The sequence below is a fragment of the Schistocerca serialis genome, chromosome 2 (genome assembly GCF_023864345.2).
Source record: "Schistocerca serialis cubense isolate TAMUIC-IGC-003099 chromosome 2, iqSchSeri2.2, whole genome shotgun sequence".
Taxonomy (NCBI): Eukaryota; Metazoa; Arthropoda; class Insecta; order Orthoptera; family Acrididae; genus Schistocerca; species Schistocerca serialis.
In genome coordinates, this window is record NC_064639.1 from 720,912,089 (window position 1) to 720,933,367 (window position 21,279).

At 37.0% G+C, this 21,279-nt stretch overlaps 1 protein-coding gene across 5 annotated transcripts in view; it reads right to left on the reverse strand.

Annotated features, from left to right (window-relative positions):
• Positions 1-17,923, reverse strand: part of LOC126457911 (ankyrin-1-like) — a 188,974-nt gene extending 171,051 nt beyond the window's left edge. For 4 of the 5 annotated variants that reach the window (XM_050094596.1, XM_050094594.1, XM_050094593.1 and 1 more), the window contains exon 1: positions 17,336-17,923. In XM_050094596.1, coding sequence (XP_049950553.1) covers positions 17,336-17,361 — 26 coding nt within the window. In that variant the 5' untranslated portion in view covers positions 17,362-17,923. Of the gene's footprint in view, positions 1-17,250 lie in introns of all 5 variants that reach the window. The other variant, XM_050094592.1, reaches the window with a different exon arrangement.
• Between the last annotated feature and the right edge of the window lie 3,356 nt (positions 17,924-21,279).

Consider the following 21,279-nt stretch of genomic DNA (forward strand, 5'->3'; position numbering starts at 1 on the left):
GCGTAGGTGGGAGTGCATGAGACTGTCCAGCCTTTGGCTCATACTTGATCCTTACTATCGTCCCATGTTCAGTTTTTTTTTTTCACTCTCCTGTAAGATTTTAGGAAACCAAACAATGAACACATTTGGTGACATCATCTCTGGCAGGCCACTTGAATAAGCACATGCATTGGCGTGATTAGCTAACATCAATGCTAATTAACTCAGAAAGAGCACAATGTATCAAATTTTTTTCTTTACACTTATTTCTAAGCGCAACCTATCCTGCAACACCCTTACATGCTTTCCAAACTGTTTCTACCACTCTGTATACAAATGTGTGTTGTCGAAAAGAGCTAGACTTGGTGACCTAGAAGCCAACTTCAATTACCACAATTATAATACTTGCAAATACTCTCCAAATAGAAAAGCTACGACAACATGTACTCAAAAACATGTGAGCCACTTTGGTGCCATTCTTTATGATGCACTGGAAACATACACAAAGAGGTTGCAAACAGAAACTGTTTTTCCATCAGAGTTAAAATAATTTCTTGTTGAGAAGTGTTTCTACAATGTAAATAAGTATGTTGGCTTACAGGATTACTAGGCCGTCATTTATTGTTGAGTTCTTTTGATTGATTTTGTTAACTGATGCACCATCTATGCTGTGTTTATCTTTGCAAAGAATGTTTTGGTTGTTGAGTTTCTGTTTCCTCTGTTTCAGATACAGTTAAATACAACACCACTGAAAATGGATCTGATCTATCCCAATTGTGATGGATGTAGTGTCAGCAGGTTTTTGTGTGTTCATGCATCATACTTTTCAGCAGCGCTGTATAATGTGCTTGTGGCTTTTATTTTCTGGGGGATATTTTCTATCAAAGTTCCATGGTTTACCTACATCAGTGATTTACTTATTGTGCATGTTGAGTATTTCAGCAGTGTTATGTAATGTGCTCATGTGTTCTCTCTTTTTCAGTAGTGTTTTTATTTTCAAAATTTCTTGTTCACTTATGTGCATGTTGCGCTCACAATGTAGATGATGTATTTCTGATTTCCCTTCCAATCATGTACTATGTGAGGTGGCTACTTAAGCCTTAATGTACTGAATTTGCATTTGGGAGGACCGGGGTTAGTTCTCCGTCTCGTCATCCTGACTTGTGTTTTCCATGGTTTCTCAAAATTGATAAGATGAATGTTGGGACAGTTTCTTTGATTAGGCCACGGCAGACTTCCTGTCCTATCCTCACCTTATCCTATCCTACTTTGTTTAATTGTTTTATATGTATATGTTACTTCTGTAATGTTTCTGACATGTCTGGTAATATTGTACTAAAAGGTCTGTGGACAAAATAAATAAATACTCTGCTATCCTGTATGTAGTCAAGCTATAGCATACCATCAGAATAGCCAACACTGCAGCTTTACTGATGAGCTTCTCCACCTACAAACCATTATAACTGATAAAGGAACACAATTACTGCAGTTGACTAAGCACTTGTGCAATGACAGCAACAGTAAACATCTAACCACATCCCTGTTCCACCCTGGATACAACTGCCATGCTGAGAAATTTGTGTGTATTTTTAAAACTCAAATATTCAAATACTTAGCCACAACCATTTCTGAATGAGCTTTAAACAGTTTTCCTAGCTATATGGCAACATCCATCAAAAGCCACAATTTGGCAGTGCTGCGTCATGAGTCACCTTACAAGCACATCTTTATCTGCTGTTCCTACAGCCAGAATAAGAGGACGGCAACACCACATCATTCCTAGTTGGCACTCCAGTGTGGGCATGCATGTGTGGGCCGCACCTGGGTGGATCTGGAGATCACGACAGTTCATCAGTTACCAGTTTGTGACAGTTGCAATATCCCGGGGCCAACTGCAAAGCCACCGAAACTAGCTATGTTTGTGGCATCTGGGACACACACCAAAAGCTATCATCAACCCATCAAGTGTCAGCATGGTTGGTGTCTCCTCTGAGCCCCAATGACAACGAGCAACCACCCTTTGATGACTCAACAGACCCTTCCAGTATCTCACTCTGAGACACAGCTCACACCAATGGAAGTGTATAAGCCAGCATCTCTACTGACATCTCTTTACAAGGCAAAGCCCAAAGCAGAAGAAATCATCCAGCTGGTAACGGTACCACACCTACATCACACACCAGGACTTCTCCTGTGCATTGGCCAGGACATTTTCAGTCCTTTGGATTGCTTCAAGGAGGGAGGGATTTAGCAATCCCATTGGGCACCAGTATGGAAAACGTATCAGTGATCTGTGTAACGAATAATATTCAGCAGAAATGCTGAGAGCTGTCTGGAATAATAATGTGGTAGCATATCATGTGATCTCACCATTGTGGGTTTTAAGCCACTTCACTGTTTTCCTATGTTGCTGTTTTACAGTGATTTCTGTGGGATTCTGGACTGTTTGGTTTGCTACTTGGACTGTGCCTACACCCCCTTCCCCAGGACTCTTACTTGGACTTGGTATCTAATAGGTTTCTTTTCATGACCTGCCTGTCTTAGCCTACGATGAAATTACCTGTTTCCAACTTTATGATTGCACATTTAGTTCATGTGTTTCTATCTGGTTTTATACCGTAATAAGTCTTGAGTGCTGTCTACAAAAGTTACCATCCACCTCAACTCTAACCATACAGTGCTTAACTGAATGCTTGTGAATCACAAGAACTCTTCCTCCCCTGTTGTTGTAGTTGTTGTTATGGTCTTCAGTCCAGAGACTGGTTTGATGCAGCTCTCCATGCTACTCTATCCTGTGCAAGCTTCTTCATCTCCCAGTACCTACTGCAACCTACATCCTTCTGAACCTGCTTAGTGTATTCATCTCTTGGTCTTCCTCTTCGATTTTTACCCTCCACACTGCCCTCCAATACTAAATTGTGATCCCTTGATGCCTCAGAACATGTCCTACCAACCAATCCCTCCTTCTAGTCAAGTTATGCCACAAACTTCTCTTCTCCCCAAACCTATTCAATACCTCCTCATCAGTTATGTGATCTACCCATCTAATCTTCAGCATTCTTCTGTAGCACCACATTTCGAAAGCTTCTATTCTCTTCTTGTCCAAACTGTTTATCATCTATGTTTCACTTCCATACGTGGCTACACTCCATACAAATACTTTCAATAACGACTTCCTGACACTTAAATCTATACTCGATGTTAACAAATTTCTCTTCTTCAGAAACGTTTTCCTTGCCATTGCCAGTCTACATTTTACATCCTCTCTACTTCGACCATCATCAGTTATTTTGCTCCCCAAATAGCAAAACTCCTTTACTACTTTAAGTGTCTCATTTCCTAATCTAATTCCCTCAGCATCACCCGACTTAATTAGACTACATTCCATTATCCTCGTTTTGCTTTTGTTGATGTTCATCTTATATCTTCCTCTCAAAACACTATCCATTCCGTTCAACTGGTCTTCCAAGACCTTTGCTGTCTCTGACAGAATTACAATGTCATCGGCGAACCTCAAAGTTTTTATTTCTTCTCCAAGGATTTTAATACCTACTCCGAATTTTTCTTTTGTTTCCTTCACTGCTTGTTCAATATACAGATTGAATAACATCGGAAGAGGCTACAACCCTGTCTCACTCCCTTCCCAACCACTGCTTCCCTTTCATGTCCCTCGACTCTTATAACTGCCATCTGGTTTCTGCACAAAATGTAAATAGTCTTACGCTCCCTGTATTTTACCCCTGCCACCTTTAGAATTTGAAAGAGAGAATTCCAGTCAACATTGTCAAAAGCTTTCTCTAAGTCTACAAATGCTATAAACATAGGTTTGCCTTTCCTTAACCTATCTTCTATGAGAAGTTATAGGGTCAGTATTACCTCGCATGTTCCTACATTTCTCCAGAATCCAAACTGATCTTCTCCCAGGTCAGCTTCTGCCGGATTTCCCATTTTTCTGTAAATGGTTCATGTTAGTATTTTGCAGCCATGACTTATTAAACTAATAGTTTGGTAATTTTCACACCTGTTAGCACCTGCTTTCTTTGAAATTTGGATTATTATATACTTCTTGAAGTCTGGGGTATTTCGCTTGTGTCATACATCTTGCTCACCAGGTGGAAGAGTTTTGTCATGGCTGGCTCCCCCAAGGCCAATAGTAACTGTAACAGAATATTGCCTACTCTCAGGGCCTTGTTTTGACTTACATCTTTTAGTGCTTTGTCAAATTCTTCATGCAGTATCATATCTCCCTTCTCATCTTCCTGTATGTCCTCTTCCATTTCCATAATATTGCTCTCAAGTACATCTCCCTTGTATAGACCCTCTATATACTCCTTCCACCTTTCTGGTTTCCCTTCTTTGAATAGGACTGGTTTTTCATCTGAGCTCTTGATATTCACACAGGTAGTTCTCTTTTCTACAGAGGTCTCTAATTTTCCTGTATAACAGTATCTATCTTACCCCTAGTGATATATGCTTCTATATCCTTACATTTTTCCTCTGGCCATTTGTGCTTAGCCATTTTGCACTTTCTGTCGATCTTATTTTTTAGATGTTTGTATTCCCTTTAACCTGCTTCATTTATTGCATTTTTATATTTTCTCCTTTCATCGATAAAATTCAATATCTATTGTGTTACCCAAGGATTTCTACTAGCCCCTTATTTTTACCTGCTTGACTTCACAATTTCATCTCTCAAAGCTACCCATTCTTCTTCTACTGTATTCCTTTCGCCTGTTCCTGTCAGTCATTCCCTTAACACTCCCTCTGAAATCCTCTACAGCTTCTGATTCTTTCAGTTTATGTGTGTCCCATCTCCTTAAATTTCTGCCTTTTTCCAGTTTCTTCAGTTTTAATCTGCAGTTCATACATAACCAATAAACTGTGGTCAGAGTCCACGTCTGCCACTGGAAATGTCTTACAGTTTAAAATCTGGTTCCTAAATCTCTTTCTAACCATTACATAATCAATCTGAAACCTTTCGGTGTCTCCAGGTCTCTTCCACATATACAACCTTCTCTAATTCTTAAACCAAATGTTAGCATTAAATTATTTTCTCTGCAAAATTCTACCATGTGGCTTCTCTTTCATTCCTTTACCCCAGTCCATATACACGTACTACTTTTCCTTTGCTTCCTTTTCCTACTATCAAATTCCAGTCCCCCATGACTATTAAATTTTTGGCCCCCTTAACTATTTGAATAATTTCTTTTATCTCATCATACATTTCCTCAATCTTCTCCTCATCTGTGGAGCTAGTTGGCATATAAACTTGTACAGCTGTGATGGGTGTGGGCTTATGTTTATCTTGGCTAAAATAATGGGTACATAGTAGCTTACCCACATTCCTATTTTTTTTACTCAATATTAAACCAACTCCTGCATTACCCATATTTGATTTTGTATTTATAGCCCTGTATTTATCTGACCAGAAGTCCTGTCCCTCCTGCCACCAAACTTCACTTATTCCAACAACATCTAACTTTTAACATATTCATTTCTCTTTTTAAATTTTCTACCCTACCTGCCCAATTAAAGGACCTGACATTCCACGCTCCGATCCATGGAATGCCAGTTTTCTCTCTCCTGATAACAACATTATCCTAAGTATTTGAGCTATGTGGTGCCAAGTGGTGGCACTTAGCAAATGAAACAGCTGTTTATTATTTCAGACTACAAGTGAAGCAAGTCTACAAAGCATGCCGAGTTTCAAAGTTTTGTAGTTCCATTATACCAAATAATCATTACTATGGACCACTATTCAGAAGAAAAATAAGCTAAATTAATGTAACAGGAATGTACTGCAAAACATAGGTCACATTTTATCACTTTTTATATTATTAAACTTATTCCTGCACTACCACTATTTGATTTCACATTTATAGCCCTGTATTCACCTAACCAACTAGCTCCATTTGTATACATGGTTTAACAACAAAATAACCTGTTTTGAATATGCTAATGCAATATAATACACTTGACTCAAATTTTACTTTTGGTGTTTGTAATAGCCGTTTTTATTGTATTATTTGCTACAGGGCTGAGAGAGGGAATCATAGAAAATTGTCAGTCACCATTAAAATAGAGAGGAAGGAAGAAAATGTAAATGAAATGTGGAGACTTGGAAGATTGACAAAAGGAAAACTCCCTGAAATATTGTACAAGAGTATATAACCATAACAGGACAGTTGGTTAAAGGAAAAGTTTTTACCAACAGAATCTGCACATGTCAAATAAATTGCTCTGCAAGAATAACGGAAGAGCCATCTACGAAACTATTTGATTCTTTCTGGAACCTAGGTGACTGTTGTTGTTGTTGTTGTGGTCTTCAGTCCAGAGACTGATTTGATGCAGCTCTCCATGTTACTCTATCCTGTGCAAGCTTCTTCATCCCCCAGTACCTACTGCAACCTACATCCTTCCAAATCTGGTAAGCCCCTAATGTCTCACGACATGTCCTACCAACCTATTCCTTCTTCTAGTCAAGTTGTGCCACTAATTTCTCATCTCCCCAATTCTATTCAATACCTCCTCATTAGTTATGTGATCTACCCATCTAATCTTCAGCATTCTTCTGTAGCACCACATTTCGAAAGCTTCTATTCTCTTCTTGTGCCAACTACGTACCGTCCATGTTTCACTTCCATACATGGCTACACTCCATACAAATATTTTCCAAAACGACTTCCTGACACTTGAATCTATACTCGATGTTAACAAATTTCTCTTCTTAAGAAACATTTTCCTTGCCATTGCCAGTCTATATTTTATATCCTCTCTACTTCGACCATCATCAGTTATTTTGCTCCCCAAATAGCAAAAGTCATCTACAACATTAAGTGTCTCATTACCTAATCTAATTCCCTCAGCATCACCTGTCTTAATTCGACTACATTCCATTATCCTTGTTTTGCTTTTGTTTATGTTCATTTTATATCCTCCTTTCAAGACACTGTCCATTCCGTTCAACTGCTCTTCCAGGTCCTTTGCTGTCTCTGACAGAATTACAATGTCACTGACGAACCACAAAGTTTTTATTTCTTCTCCATGGATTTTAATTCCTACTCCAAATTTTTCTTTTGTTTCCTTTACTTCTTGCTCAATGTACAGACTGAATAACATTTGGGATAGGCTACAACCCTGCCTCACTCCCTTCCCAAGCTTTCCTTTCATGCCCCTCGACTCTTATACCTGCCATCTGGTTTCTGTACAAATTGTAAATAACTTTTCACTCCCTGTATTTTACCCCTGCCACCCTCAGAATTTGAAAGAGAGTATTCATTCAACATTGTCAAAAGCTTTCTCTAAGTCTACAAATGCTAGAAACGTAGGTTTGCCTTTCCTTAATCTATCTCCTAAGATAAGTCGTAAGGTCACTATTGCTTCATGTGTTCCAACATTTCTATGCAATCCAAACTGATCTTCCCCGATGTCGGCTTCTACCAGTTTTTCCATTCGTCTGTAAAGAATTCATGTCAGTATTTTACAGCCGGGACTTATTAAACTGATAGTTTGGTAATTTTCACACCTGTCAACACCTGCTTTCCTTGGGATGGGAATTATTATATTCTTGTTGAAGTCTGAGGGTATTTCGCCTGTCTCATACATCTTGCTCACCAGATGGTAGAGTTTTGTCAGAGCTGGCTCTCCCAAGGCTGTCAGTAGTTCTAATGGAATGTTGTCTACTCCTGGGGCCTTGTTTAAACTTAGGTCTTTCAGTGCTCTGTCAAACTCTTCACACAGTATCATATCTCCCATTTCATCTTCATCTACATCCTCTTCCATTTCCATAATATTGCCCTCAAGTACATTGCCCCTGTATAGACCCTCTATTTACTCGTTCCACCTTTCTGCTTTCCCTTCTTTGCTTAGAACTGGGTTTCCATCTGAGCTCTTGATATTCATCCAAGTAGTTCTCTATTCTCCAAAGGTCTCTTTAAATTTCCTGTTGGCAGTATCTATCTTACCCCTAGTGATATATGCCTCTACAGCCTTACAATTGTCCTCCAGCAATATCCCTGCTTAGTCATTTTGCACTTCCTGTTGATCTCATTTTTGAGACATTTGTATTCCTTTTTGCCTGCTTCATTTACTGCATTTTTTCCTTTCATCAATTAAATTCAATATATCTTCTATTACCCAAGGATTTCTAGTAGCCCCTGTCTTTTTACCTACTTGATCCTCTGCTGCCGTCACTATTTCATCTCTCGAAGCTACCCACTCTTCATCTACTGTATTTCTTTCCCCCATTCTTGGTAATCATTCCCTAATGCTCTCCACAACCTCCAGTTCCATCAGTTTATCCAGATCCCATCTCTTTAAATTCTCACCTTTTTGCAGTTTTTTTCAGTTTTAATCTACAGTTCATAACCAATAGATTGTGGTCAGTCCACATCTGCCCCTGGAAATGTCTTACAATTTAAAACCTGGTTCCTAAATCTCTGTCTTACCATTATATAATCTATCTGAAACCTTCCAGTATCCTCAGGCCTCTTCCATGTATACAACCTTCTTTCACGATTATTGAACCAAGTGTTAGCTATGATTAAGTTATGCCCTGTGCAAAATTCTACCAGGCAGCTTCCTCTTTCATTTCTTACCCCCATTCCATATTCACCTACTACGCTTCCTTCTCTTCCTTTTCCTACCATTGAATTCCAGTCACCCACGACTATTACATTTTTGTCTCCCTTCACTATCTGAATAATTTCTTTTATCTCATCATGCATTTCATCAATCACTTCGTCATCTGTGGAGCTTGTTGGCATGTAAGGAACTTTATTAAATTTCTATAATAGTGAGTCAGATCACCTACAATATGAAGACGGTTACAATTGCCCACACCTTTAGCCCAGACACAAACATCCTCATATTCACCTACTTTACGGTGGTTATTAGTCCTTAAAACAAGAGGCATTGTACAGATAAAATAGGAAGCTCCCATATCTCTGTTAAGCACTTCAGCAATATGATATGTAAGATAGGCAATAATATCTCTATCATTAAAAGCCTCAAGTCATTGAACTGTAGACACTTTGTCTCCTGAGTACCGTACAATTGCTACGGTCACCCATGCATTGCCAGCTCTACTCTGATCATTATTTTATAGAGTAAAATTAAACACTACTCCACAAAAAACAGAAGAGTAAAATTAAACACTCCTCCACAAAAAACAGAAGGGCTGTGCAAAAACACCTGCCCATTAACGCTATTAACATTAATATCAATGTTGTCTACAGCTTTATAAACTCTGTGGCATGAGCGCCACTCTGGGATGTACACTGTGTGAGGCATCTCTGTGTGACCTTGAACAGGACTTAGCCACTGAGCACTGCTGCTGCGGGCCCTAGTTTTACTAGGCCCACGGTGTGCTATAATTCAGTTCCGGTTGAGCAACATGTACTGATATCGTGTGGCAGCAGGATGTTGTGGTTTTGATAACAGCAGCTGCACGAGTAACGTTTGTCACAAGACAGCGTCAGTTGTCGAGAAGCAGCACGGAGCCACAGAGATGCCGCGCTACTACATGAGGAGGAGGCGCTCATGCCATACAGTTTATAAAGCTGTAGACAACATTGATATTAATGTTAATAGCGTTAATGGGCAGGTGTTTTTGCGCGGCCCTTCCGTTTTTTGTGGAGGAGTGTTTAATTTTACTCTTCTGTTTTTTGTGGAGGAGTGTTTAATTTTACTCTACAAAATAATGATGGGACTAGAGCTGGCAATGGATAGGTGACCGTAGCAATTGTACGGTACCCAGGAGACAAAGTGTCTAAAGTTCAAGGACTTGAGGCTTTTAATGATAGAGACATTATTGCCTATCGTACATATCATATTGCTGAAGTGTTTAACAGAGATATGGGAGCTTTCTATTTTACCTGTACAAAGCGTCTTGTTTTAGGGACTAATAATCACCATCATCTGCAGAGCTAGTTGGCATATAAACTTGTACTACTGTGGCAGGTGTGGGCTTCGTGTCTATATTGGCCACAATAATGCATTCACTATGCTGTTTGTAGTAGCTTACCCACACTCCTGTTTTTTTATTCATTATTAAACCTACTCCTGCATTACCCCTATTTGATTTTTGCCTAGGTGACTATTCACAACAAAATATTTATCTTTGGGAACAGTGCAATCATTCAGTGTGCAAAGGAGATGGCTGTGAAATGGTTCTGGAAATTAAAAATCAACATCATTTAAGTATTTCATACAGGTGGAAAACCAAAGTGTCACAGTCTGTAAAACATTCTTTCTTGACACATTTCAGATACCCAATGGATGACTGTACTGTTTCATATCAAAGCCAGACAGCTGTGCTGTAGTTGACTCTCATGACATGAAGACCCCATGCAATAAAACTGATGAGACGAACGTTATGGAACATATAAAATCATTTCCACCCTATCAGAGTCATTACATAGAAAACAAAATCCTGAAAGAAAATACTTAAATTCAGATTCATCTATTTCCAAACTGTACAGCATGTATGACCGAAAATATTAAGAAGAACATAAAACACCAATAAAAAGGAAATTCTATTACCATGTCTTTTCAAGAAAATGTAATCTCCATTTCAAGCTACCATCAAAAGACAAGTGCAGTTTCTGTGATGAAATTAACATGAAGATCTCAGTCGAACAGAATGAAGCTACTTTGCTGACCGTGATGCATTAAAGAGATGTGCACTTAAGAAAACCTGCTCAGTCTATTGAGAATTTGAAATCAGCTGTAGGAAATATTTCACATGTCTCGTACGTACTGGCCTTTGATCTACAGAAGATGCTCCTGTTTCCAAAACTGTCCACATCAGTAGCATACTACAAGATGAACCTGTATGTGCACAACTTTGGAATACATTCATTTAATGGAAAGAATGATTTTATGTAAATATGGGATGAAACAGAAGAGGGAAGAGGGACACGAGACCTTTCAATGTGCCTAATGAAGCATCTCAAGGAACATGCAAAACATTACATACATGTGAGTTTATATTCCTACAGTCACACAGGACAAAATCGGAACATAAAAATGGCACTTTCTTTGTAGAAAGAAATTTATGGTCTACGATTTCTGTTTCCATACAAGGTTCTTCTAATAGTTTCTACAAAGCTATTACAAGAACCTTGTATGGAAACAGAAATAATACACCACAAATTTCTTTTGTTAGGGCATTTGTACCTCCCAAATAATCCCAACTTTGGCTTAAAAGAAGCAAAGGGTAGAAAAGAAACCCATATTTATTTGACAGGTGACTGGATAACCATTTAAAACAAAACAGAACAAAAAGTTTAAAATAGTTGACATGATGCATACTGAGTTTTTAGTCACAAACAACTGGAAGCAGCCATTGTAAACTCGAAAAAAACTGTTGACGGTCACAAAGTTGCTGGTTGAGGTATGAAAAGAGATGTGCATATTCACTAAAATACAAAAACAGCCTCGATCCTGACATTCATTCCATGAAATTAAGTTGGCAAAAGTAAAGAAGGACCAGCACATCAGCTACCAAAGCAACACAGTCTCTAGAAGCAGTGACGTGCAGTTATGGATGCAAAGGAGGAGGATATGTTGGATTTGCTGCCTTTCATTCCTCCCATTCAGCACCATTTCTTCAAAAATATTCCTTGCATTGCAAACAAACATCAGAAACAGTTTGCTGCAAATGACACCAAGTCTGAAGACTAATGACCTGTACTATGTGTGAATATATAGACAGATAAATGTAGTCAGTACAAGAACGGATAAGGAAATATTAAACATGGAACTGTTATATTTTTTTCTACTTCGTTTGCAATTATTTTCAGGAGACTACTGAAGCAAGTCCATATCTTCTCTTTCAAACATTACTGCAGTCTACAACATTTCTCCTATGTATTCCATTTTTCAAGGAACAAATTAACTACAACTGTCTGTTTCAAAATAAAGTAAATTTATGTTTGTAAAACGAATTTGTTTGCATGGCCATCCTTTGCAGCAAGCAGAGAACTATTTGTTTTGTAAGTAAAAAATGCCTTCTCTTGCTGCACTGTATTTTATTTTCCCAGATGTGTTTCGCCTTTTTTCACTTTAAGATATCCAGTGAACTCAAAGTAGTTTACATTAATGACATAAGACTGGTCATGCAGCATAACAACATGTGCAAACAAAATGCAAAGTGGGAAGAAAAATGTTTGAAACTCACAAACATGGTTATGTTTTGTAAATAGAGCAGTAGTGCAACCTCTGCATGACCAGATTTTATTGTCTGTGGTGCAAGAGTAAACGCTGCTACCAGCATCAGATGCTATGGTACCTGAAGGAGGTGGATAACACGGTTTATTTAAATATGATAATGTGCAGCCTACATTGGCTGCGCCATAAAGAACTTCCTGTGCTAATGTCCCTAGCAATGTTTTCAGTCGCTCTTACAGATTGAACTTGGCACCTATATCTACCATCTGAGCAGGAAAAAAATGATGAAACATTTACAGTGTAAGTAACTGACTAATGATGATAGAGTAAAGACATTGGTAAAGAAGTGAATAGACATCTGTTTATACTGCCAGTGAATTGAAAACTCAGTAGTTCACTATTGTAAAAACACAATCACCTGGGTGATTTTTCAAAATAATAATAAAAAGTTATTTCCATTCACCAACAATAAAACATGAAACCTTACTTTGACTTACTCCAGTAGCCACGGAAAGTGGGCAAAACGTGTCTCTCCCCCCCCCCCCCCCCCTTGCAATATATCAACCCAATTTTATCAAGTTGTTTCAACATTACGTTTTTATCACTCACCATTTACACTTGACAGAAATTTATGAAGTCTGACTCCCTATTATGCTGTCTGTCAGACAAAAAGAAGAAGTTATTAATCTGTGGTGATTTCAATGTAAGCTTTCTAAGTAATTCTGATAGGAAAAGTGAACTAGAAGTGTTATTGACAAAATACATCTTCGAATCAGTGATCAATTTCCCTACATGTATAGCTCAGGACAGTAGCACGCAAATAGATAATGTATTTGTACAGAAAGAGGATGTAAAACAGACACATGCTTTCCCTGTGGTAAATGGATTGTCAGACCATGATGCACAACTGATTAACGTACAAAACCTAACAGTGTGTACAGTTCAGAATCATTAAGTAAAAGTGTGAGGTCGCTCAACCCCGTATCTATACAGCACTTCACAGAAAGCTTAAGAAATGTTAATTGGGGAGATGTATATATTGCACCAAATGCTAAGATAAGTGCAACATATTTCTTGATGAATTTATATCCCCCTTTGAACATTGTTTCCCAAAGAAAATTACTAAGTGTAACACTTTTCAAAGAAACCTACAGGTATTAAAGTGTCTTCAGAAAGAAAAAGAAAACTGTATGAGACAGCAAGAACTAGTAAAGATCCAGAAGTAGTTTTACACTAAAAATTATTGTAACATACTAAGAAAAGTTGTAAGGAAATCAAGAAATATGTATGTTAGAGAAGAAATTAACAACTCTGGCAATAAAATAAAATGGAATGTTGTTAGAAGGGAGACAGGAAAAGTAACCACTGGGGTGGGTAGTATTACTGTTAAAGAGAACGAGACCATCATAACCAACAGTACACAAGTAGCTAATGTATTTAACCATTTCTTAAGTGTAGGAGAAAAAATTGGTGAGAACAGTTCAAAAGAAAAAGCTAGGCAGTACATGAAAGAGTCTGTTTTGAAAAAAATTAGATTAAGTTTCACCTAACAACCTCTTGTGAAATAAGTAAAATTATTAAATCTCAGAAAAATAAATGTTCTGTTGGAGTAGATAACATCTCTAATAAGAGATTAAAACAATGTGGAGCAATTACTGCTGATGTTCTGAGTCACATATGTAATACATCACTAACTCAAGGTATTTTCCCAGACAGGTTAAAATATGACATTGTCAGGCCTCTCTATAAAAAGGGGGGACACCACAGATGTCAATAATTATTGGCCAGTATCCTTGCTTACAGCATTCTCAAAAATCTTTGAGAAAGTAATGTACTCAAGAGTGGTTAGCCATCCTAACAGTAATGGGATACTTAGTAAATCACAGTTCGGATTTCAAAAATGCTGTTCCACTGAGACAGCAATATAGAATTTCACTTTTATGTCACCAATAGGAAATTTCTGTGACTTGTCCAAAGCATTTGATTGTGTGAACCATGACATTATGTTACAGAAATTACAACTCTATGGTATTAATGGAATATCAGATGAGTGGTTTAAGTCATACCTACAGAACACGAAGCAAAAAGTTTCCTTATATGGGTCACGTGATTTAAATAAGTTTGCCACTTCATCTAACTGGGGTGAAATTACATTAGGTGTTTCACAGGGTTCAATCATGGGTCCCCTTCTGTTCTTGATATATGTGAATGACCTCCCTTCCTACCTGAAACAGGAAGCTGAACTGACACTGTTTGCTGATGATACAGTAACTGTAAGTAGAGGTCCTCACATTGTACCTTTACAGGCACTCCAGTCAAAATTTGAGTATTCTCAACTACATCTTATTACTGTCCCAATTACTGTTAAAATGATCCTCAACTTTCTTCCGATCAGGGATCTAGTCAGTCAAATGGAATTTAGCAAATTGTTGTTTGGAATAATATCTATAAAACCAAACTAAGACCTTAAATGAGGTTTCAATAAATCCTAAAACATTAATATTTCTTCTGCATGCCACACAAAGTATGGCAAAGAAAGCAACTGAAAATTTTCCATTTCAGCCAAGCTGAGGAAACAAAAACAAGTTTTCATGTCATTCAAATTTATGAAATTATAGGTTATAATAAAAAAGGCCATTTAGAATAATGGTAACTGAAATATAGCTATAGAATTTGGCACACGCTATTTTTTCCACTTTGGAAGAGCAGAGATGGTACCGCATAATGTACAATGATCACAGAAAATTGTATCTAAACTTACACAACTGTGCAAATGATTTTACTCATAACATGTATGAAGCACTACATTTTCCATTAACTTTATGTATATTTAAAGACTATGTGAAGAAAACTATCAGAAACTGGAAATTTGGTGGAACAATGAACAAAAATGCTTTAACTCATTGGGTGCACATCCATTCACAACTACTTTGAGTGGGCTGTTAATTCAAGCAGACTCCTCAAACTCCTGTAATCATAAGACAAAAATATAAAAAATTTCCATGTCTACAGGTTGGCTCAACAGGTTTAAGACATTATCTGGAATAGTTTACTGAAAAATGAATGGGATGTCCAAATCTGAAGAATGGTGACTACTGGCTGGAAAAATGGTGTCATAGCAAAGCCTGATGGCATGATATGACTCATTAAATATACAATGCCTTGGAACTTCAAATTATAACAAACTACTTCCACATGTGCAGAATTTTTTAAGTGAGTGTATCAGACTATTAAATTTTTGGGAAATATTTCTTGTAGTAGTCATGAGTAATTAGATAGATTTATTTTTTTAAACGTTTGGATCATAAAATTTATATGCGAACAATCCTAACAATTAAGACTTGGAGGCAAAAATGTGCCAAGATAGACTTTCAAGATTTAGTTTCATGTCAACTTTCATTTACTCATCAACCCCTGATCATTTACACAATATAGACTTTGATAATTGCACCTATAAATGTATACAATAATAAGATTTTACGTTAAATCTTATGTTAAAAATTACACTTTGCATTTGGATTTTACATTAAATATTACATTGCTACCACATGTTGTTAATAAACAGGTTTTTAGAGGTACCTCTCAAAGGAATTGTATGGTAGGTCTCTCATTGTCAGGGGTAATTTATGATACTGTTTTAAGCTAGTATGTTTAAAATTATTTTGGGACTTTCTTATTCCAGTATTTTCTCAATCTATATTGTTCTGAAAGTTAAAGTCTCTGGCTATTTATATTGAGAAGAGACAGGTTTTAATACAGCAGGAAGATGCAGTTAGTATTTTCATTTCTTCAAAATGTGGCTGGCATGACTGCCATGTCTGTAATTGTTCCCACTGCTCTTTTTTGCTACATAAACACTACTTTCACAACAGAAGAGTTGCCCAAAGTGTATATTTCTGAGAGTTACCCGAAATTCAAAGAAAGCATATTACAAAGACTGGGCTTGTGACTGACATGGAGTTTTAAAGTATTAGTAAGTAAATCACTTGTGATAGTTTAATCCACAACTGTTCCGTGTAGTTTTGACAAGGATGAAATAGTAAGATGGCAATGTAAAAGATTTTCAAGATGAAGTGTAGTTGGAATGCAAATCAGAGTCCAGTCATAATTCAACTCTACCACAAAATGACATAGTAAGCACTGATGATGATGATATAACACTCCAAATTGGCATCTACTTGTACATTTAAGTACAATTCAAGCAGACAAACTAGTCTACTTCAATGGCTCAACACTTCATATATGTAAGCACTGCTCAAATGTAGCCAGTCATGTAATACAAGCCAACAGCAAAAACCAAACAGTAATGGCACAATAATCAAACATTATAAAACAGTGCCTCAACAACTTGCCTTAGTTTATAAACGCATGTTGCTTCGCATAGCTTTAGAAAACAATAAGATTTTTAAACTTTCTGTGGCAACATTTGTCAGTATCTTCAGATATAGCCCAGCAGTTTTTCCAAGAACTCTGGAGTAGCCCTACTTGCAAAAGGGCAAAGTTTAGAAACATAATTGATCAGCATGCAGTTATTTCTGTACTACAAAAACGAAAAAAAAACCGCATAGGGATCATCACAAATCTAGTGTCATGCATTCCCCTACATATCCAATAGAGGGTAGTCACAAACTGACTCTCATCTGCCAGTTATTTAAGAAACATTTCCATCGCTATAAAGCTTGGATTAGTTAATTCCAAAAGCTTATATCTTCTGATGCTATACGTCATGTATATAGTTTCTGCCATCCTGCAACATCAATTTAACCGACCGCTTCTAAAACGTAAAAAAAAAGTACGAAACAGTAAAATTTTTCAATACAAGTGGCAGAATTATATGTTTTTTTTTTCTCTCTTGTGTTGGGAAAACATCAAGTAACAAAGAAGAAGCATACAACATTCTTCACACAGGGAGTACTGCAACACTGAATTTGCAACGTATCATTCTCAGCTGATAGTATTGTTATGGGCTGAGGTTTCAAAGCCAAGGGTGGATAAGCGCTACATACTTCACTTTAACCTATCCTTAAGGAATTAGTTTTCCTTATGAGATATTATTCCAGTACTTCTAAACACACTTTGCCAATATCACTATAAACTTACAATATCGTGCTACAATTCAGGCTGCAAGAAGCTGGTTTTCCTAGCAATCATTCCATATTGGTAAATTTTATCTCCTGGCACTCACCCTACATTGCGCCTTCGGCTGCTCATCCAGATGTTACAACTGCTACGTTCTTAATATTACACAAGACTGTCAAGTAGTACGAGCATCTGTACGGAGTAAATAAAACAAAACTATTGGGAACCACAAGGTACAATTTCATTGTTTCAGACGTGAAACTTTCGCCGGAAAGAACCTTAAGTGCTGTCCGGTTAGCTCGTCACTCCAACTTATGCGTCAACTACGCCGATTTGCAAGAAAGCATCTCTAATAATAATCCGTTAACCGTTTATGATTGGCATTTCTTGTATATGTAGACGCTTGTAAGCGTGCATGTATTGACGCTCCTGAGCATTTCGCTCTATCACAAAATCAATACATCAAAAGATTTTCTGCGTTACTCCCCGGATACATATATATACACAGCTATATGTTTTCAAATTTCAAACCACAGGCATGAAAGGAAGACAGCAATCTACAAGGACAATACATAGTAAAAGCGTTTATTATTAAATGCGTTAGGATGTTCTTCGTACAACATTCCTCATGGACTTCTCAAACGTCAATACATTCCGCAACTGAAAATTTTCGACCTACAACAAAGCATGTATTTGCCTCACTGCTTCTACGTATTTGCGGTGGTATCGACCAGAAATCGACTATCAGTATACTCAAGTTTTCCCAAACAAATAGTATTTTATAAGACCGAAATACAGCTCACTGGTTCAGACTAAGCATTACAGGTACATTAGTGGATCTGTAGAGGGAGGGAATGTATTACTCGCACCCATGTGGAAACTAATTTTATTTACAAGAAAAATAGTCATAATGAAAATAAAATTTTTACCTGAATCATAAGGCGTTAATGATAAAATACTTTCCTATTTTAAAATGCGAAACCCAACTAACATTTCGTATTGAAAGCTATGGATCAAGGTAATCAGATGTATAAAGTGTTTCTGGATTTCTCAAATTCGTGTGACTCAATAACCCATACGGAAACTACGATAATATCGGTGATTTGTGAGTACATTGATCATTTCTTGGTACAGAGGACACAGCACTTTACTGGACGCCGAATTATCGTCAGACGTACAAGTAACATAGGGTGTGACCAGGCGATGTGCCCAATTATGCAATTAACGAAACGCGAAAGCGCAGCGCACGATAATTAAAATGTCAGTGAGCAACAATTGGAATAAAGTACTTGGGTATAAAATTAGTGCGGCTAAGAAGATTAGTGAACACATATGATCAGCTATAAGTAAAATAGCCAGAAGCCTTTAGTTTATTACAAGAGAAAAACGCACTCTGTCTACAAAGCAGATTGGTTATTCAATATTCGTGTGGCGTTTCTTACACTGCTGAGATGTGTGGGACCCATACCAAATAGGACAACAAGGAATATTAAATGTATACAAAGAAGGACAACACAAATTTTTGCAGACTGGTGTGATACACAGTGCAGTATTATGGTAATGCTGATTTTATTTGATTTGATTCATTGATCTATCGTTAGGCATTTTCTATACAATTGCTGCCTTCGTTTTACATACATTGTATAGCTACATAATAAGTCATACATTTTTAATATGTTGAAGGAGTATGTACAGTTTATACTGGTCACTTTTAATAATCATTAACTATGAATGCACCATGCAGAATGACAAAAAAAGAAATAGTATGTGTATCTCGATACACATGCTAAGAAGCACATTTTAACAAATATAAATGAGATAAGCTTGATACACATTAATCATTAAGTATAAATGCATTATGAATATAAAGCACAGCACTATGATATTATAATGAGGGTTGTAACTTTAATAGTGGCAACTATTTATTTACCGGTACATCTTGTATAAAATAGATAAGTGTTTCAAAGTTTTACTGACCTTCAGAGTAGTCACCAGCATTGTTTATAACCCGCTGCCAGCGATGTGGAAGTCGTAGAATACGATTAACAGTGCCAGTTTTGTTGACAGGTCAAGGGCGCGGTCTATTGCCCAACGTATTTGTAGCAGTTCTGAAGTGAATGCCATGAAGTGTTTCCTTTAGTTTAGAAAACGAGTTCAACTCATGAGGGCTTAATTCAGGGGGTGTGCAGTATAGCACTTAACAGCCCCATCAATCAAACAAATCAGTAATAGCTTGCAATGTACGTGCTTGAGCATTGTCCTGCAAAATGATGGTCAAGTCCTGCAGAAATTGTCATCACTTCTGTCTCTAAGCTGGTCGTAGTTTGTGTTCCAAAAATTAAATAAATAATTGAACATTATATATGTGTAACTATTTGTGCCTTTTTAAGTTTATAACTGGGAAGTCCATCATCTGCCTTTAAGGCAAGTAATGGTTATGTGTAGACTTCCACAGTATATGGTGTCTTGGTTTTCCTTGACATGCACCAAGCAGCTGAGAATAAACAATGATATAACTGTCAGTATTTTGAGCTCTTTAAAGTATTTTCTACATGATTCTGATTTGTTACTCCAGTAATGCACCTAATGGTCTTTTTCCGCCAAATAAAAATTATATTTGCTGTAGAGGAATTAACCCATAACAGTACTGCATATGTGAGGTGGCTGTGAACAAAAGCATAATAGGAGCTCAGCAGTAACTTGTCCTACGTTTTGTTAATGGATAGATTACTTGGGCCAACCTCTTGCATACAGTGTTGGTGTGCATTTCCCAAGTTAATTTTGGATCAAAATGAATGCTGGGAAGCTTAACTGAGGCACTACAGTTTGCATTGTTATGTAGGCTGAAAAGAATATTACGGTTAATTTGTAATCCATTTGCTCTGAACCATGTACTGGATATTCTGAGTTGTTCTGCACTTTTCTTCTTGACTGTGACCAAGGCCCTATCAACTGTAACAAAGGTGGTGTCGTCTACTTATAGTACAAACTTTTACAGCATCATATATATATAAATTATGAAAAGCAAGGGACCAAACATGGAATCACTTGGGACAACTCTTTTTACGCTCAGCAAGTCAGATTTTTTTTTTAATGTACAATTTGTTTTCTCTAAACCAGGTAAGATGTAATCAAAGGTAGAACATTGGCTTTAAAACCATATGAGCAGAGCTTTTTTAATATAATCCTGTGGCTGACAGAACCAGAAGCTATGCTCAGGTCTATAAGTGTGGCATTTTCAGGAAGTTTGAGTTTGAATGCAGACAAAGTGAAACAAATAATATTTACCACTGCTTTCACAGTTGATAACCCAGGTCTGAATCCATGTTTAGAATCACTCATGGAGTTGGAGTTACATGCAGTGCTCTACTACTTTTGATAGAATAGATATTAGAGGAATGGTCGATAATTACTTGGACATGACTTACCTCCCTCTTTGTATAGTGGTGTGCCCATTGTCATTTTTGAACATGCTGGGAAACAACCACTAGTAAATGTCCAATTTACAAGTAAATAGAGTGATTGTACTAATATGTTTCCAATTTTTTAATTATAAAATTAGATAAACAATAAATGTCTTCTGCTTTTGAGCTGCTTAATTTTGCAGGTGATTTCATCATATCACTTAACTGAACCTATTTCCATTCAAATGTAGAAGTAATGTCATCAGAATGTTGTAGGAAACGTATATCATCCTTTAGATATTGTCCATATTTATTATTTGACACAGTTGCAATAGAGGAACTTATGTCACAAGCATTAACAATATTAGCATTGAATTCCAGTGGTGTGATATTAACATTAAAGTCACCACTTTTATAATTCTTCCTTATCTCTAGTTCAGTGTTTACAACAGTCCAAGCAGCTTTTCATTTGATGCGGGGCTTATTAATGTTATCGTCATTTGCCTTACATTATTAACGTTATTGTCATTTGACCTTTGCTGACCTGATTTCTGTCATATTTATTTTTTAACTTAATTGATCTAGCATTGTCTGCATCACTGTTTTTATACCTATCATAGTAACTGAGCGAGATGGCGCAGTGGTT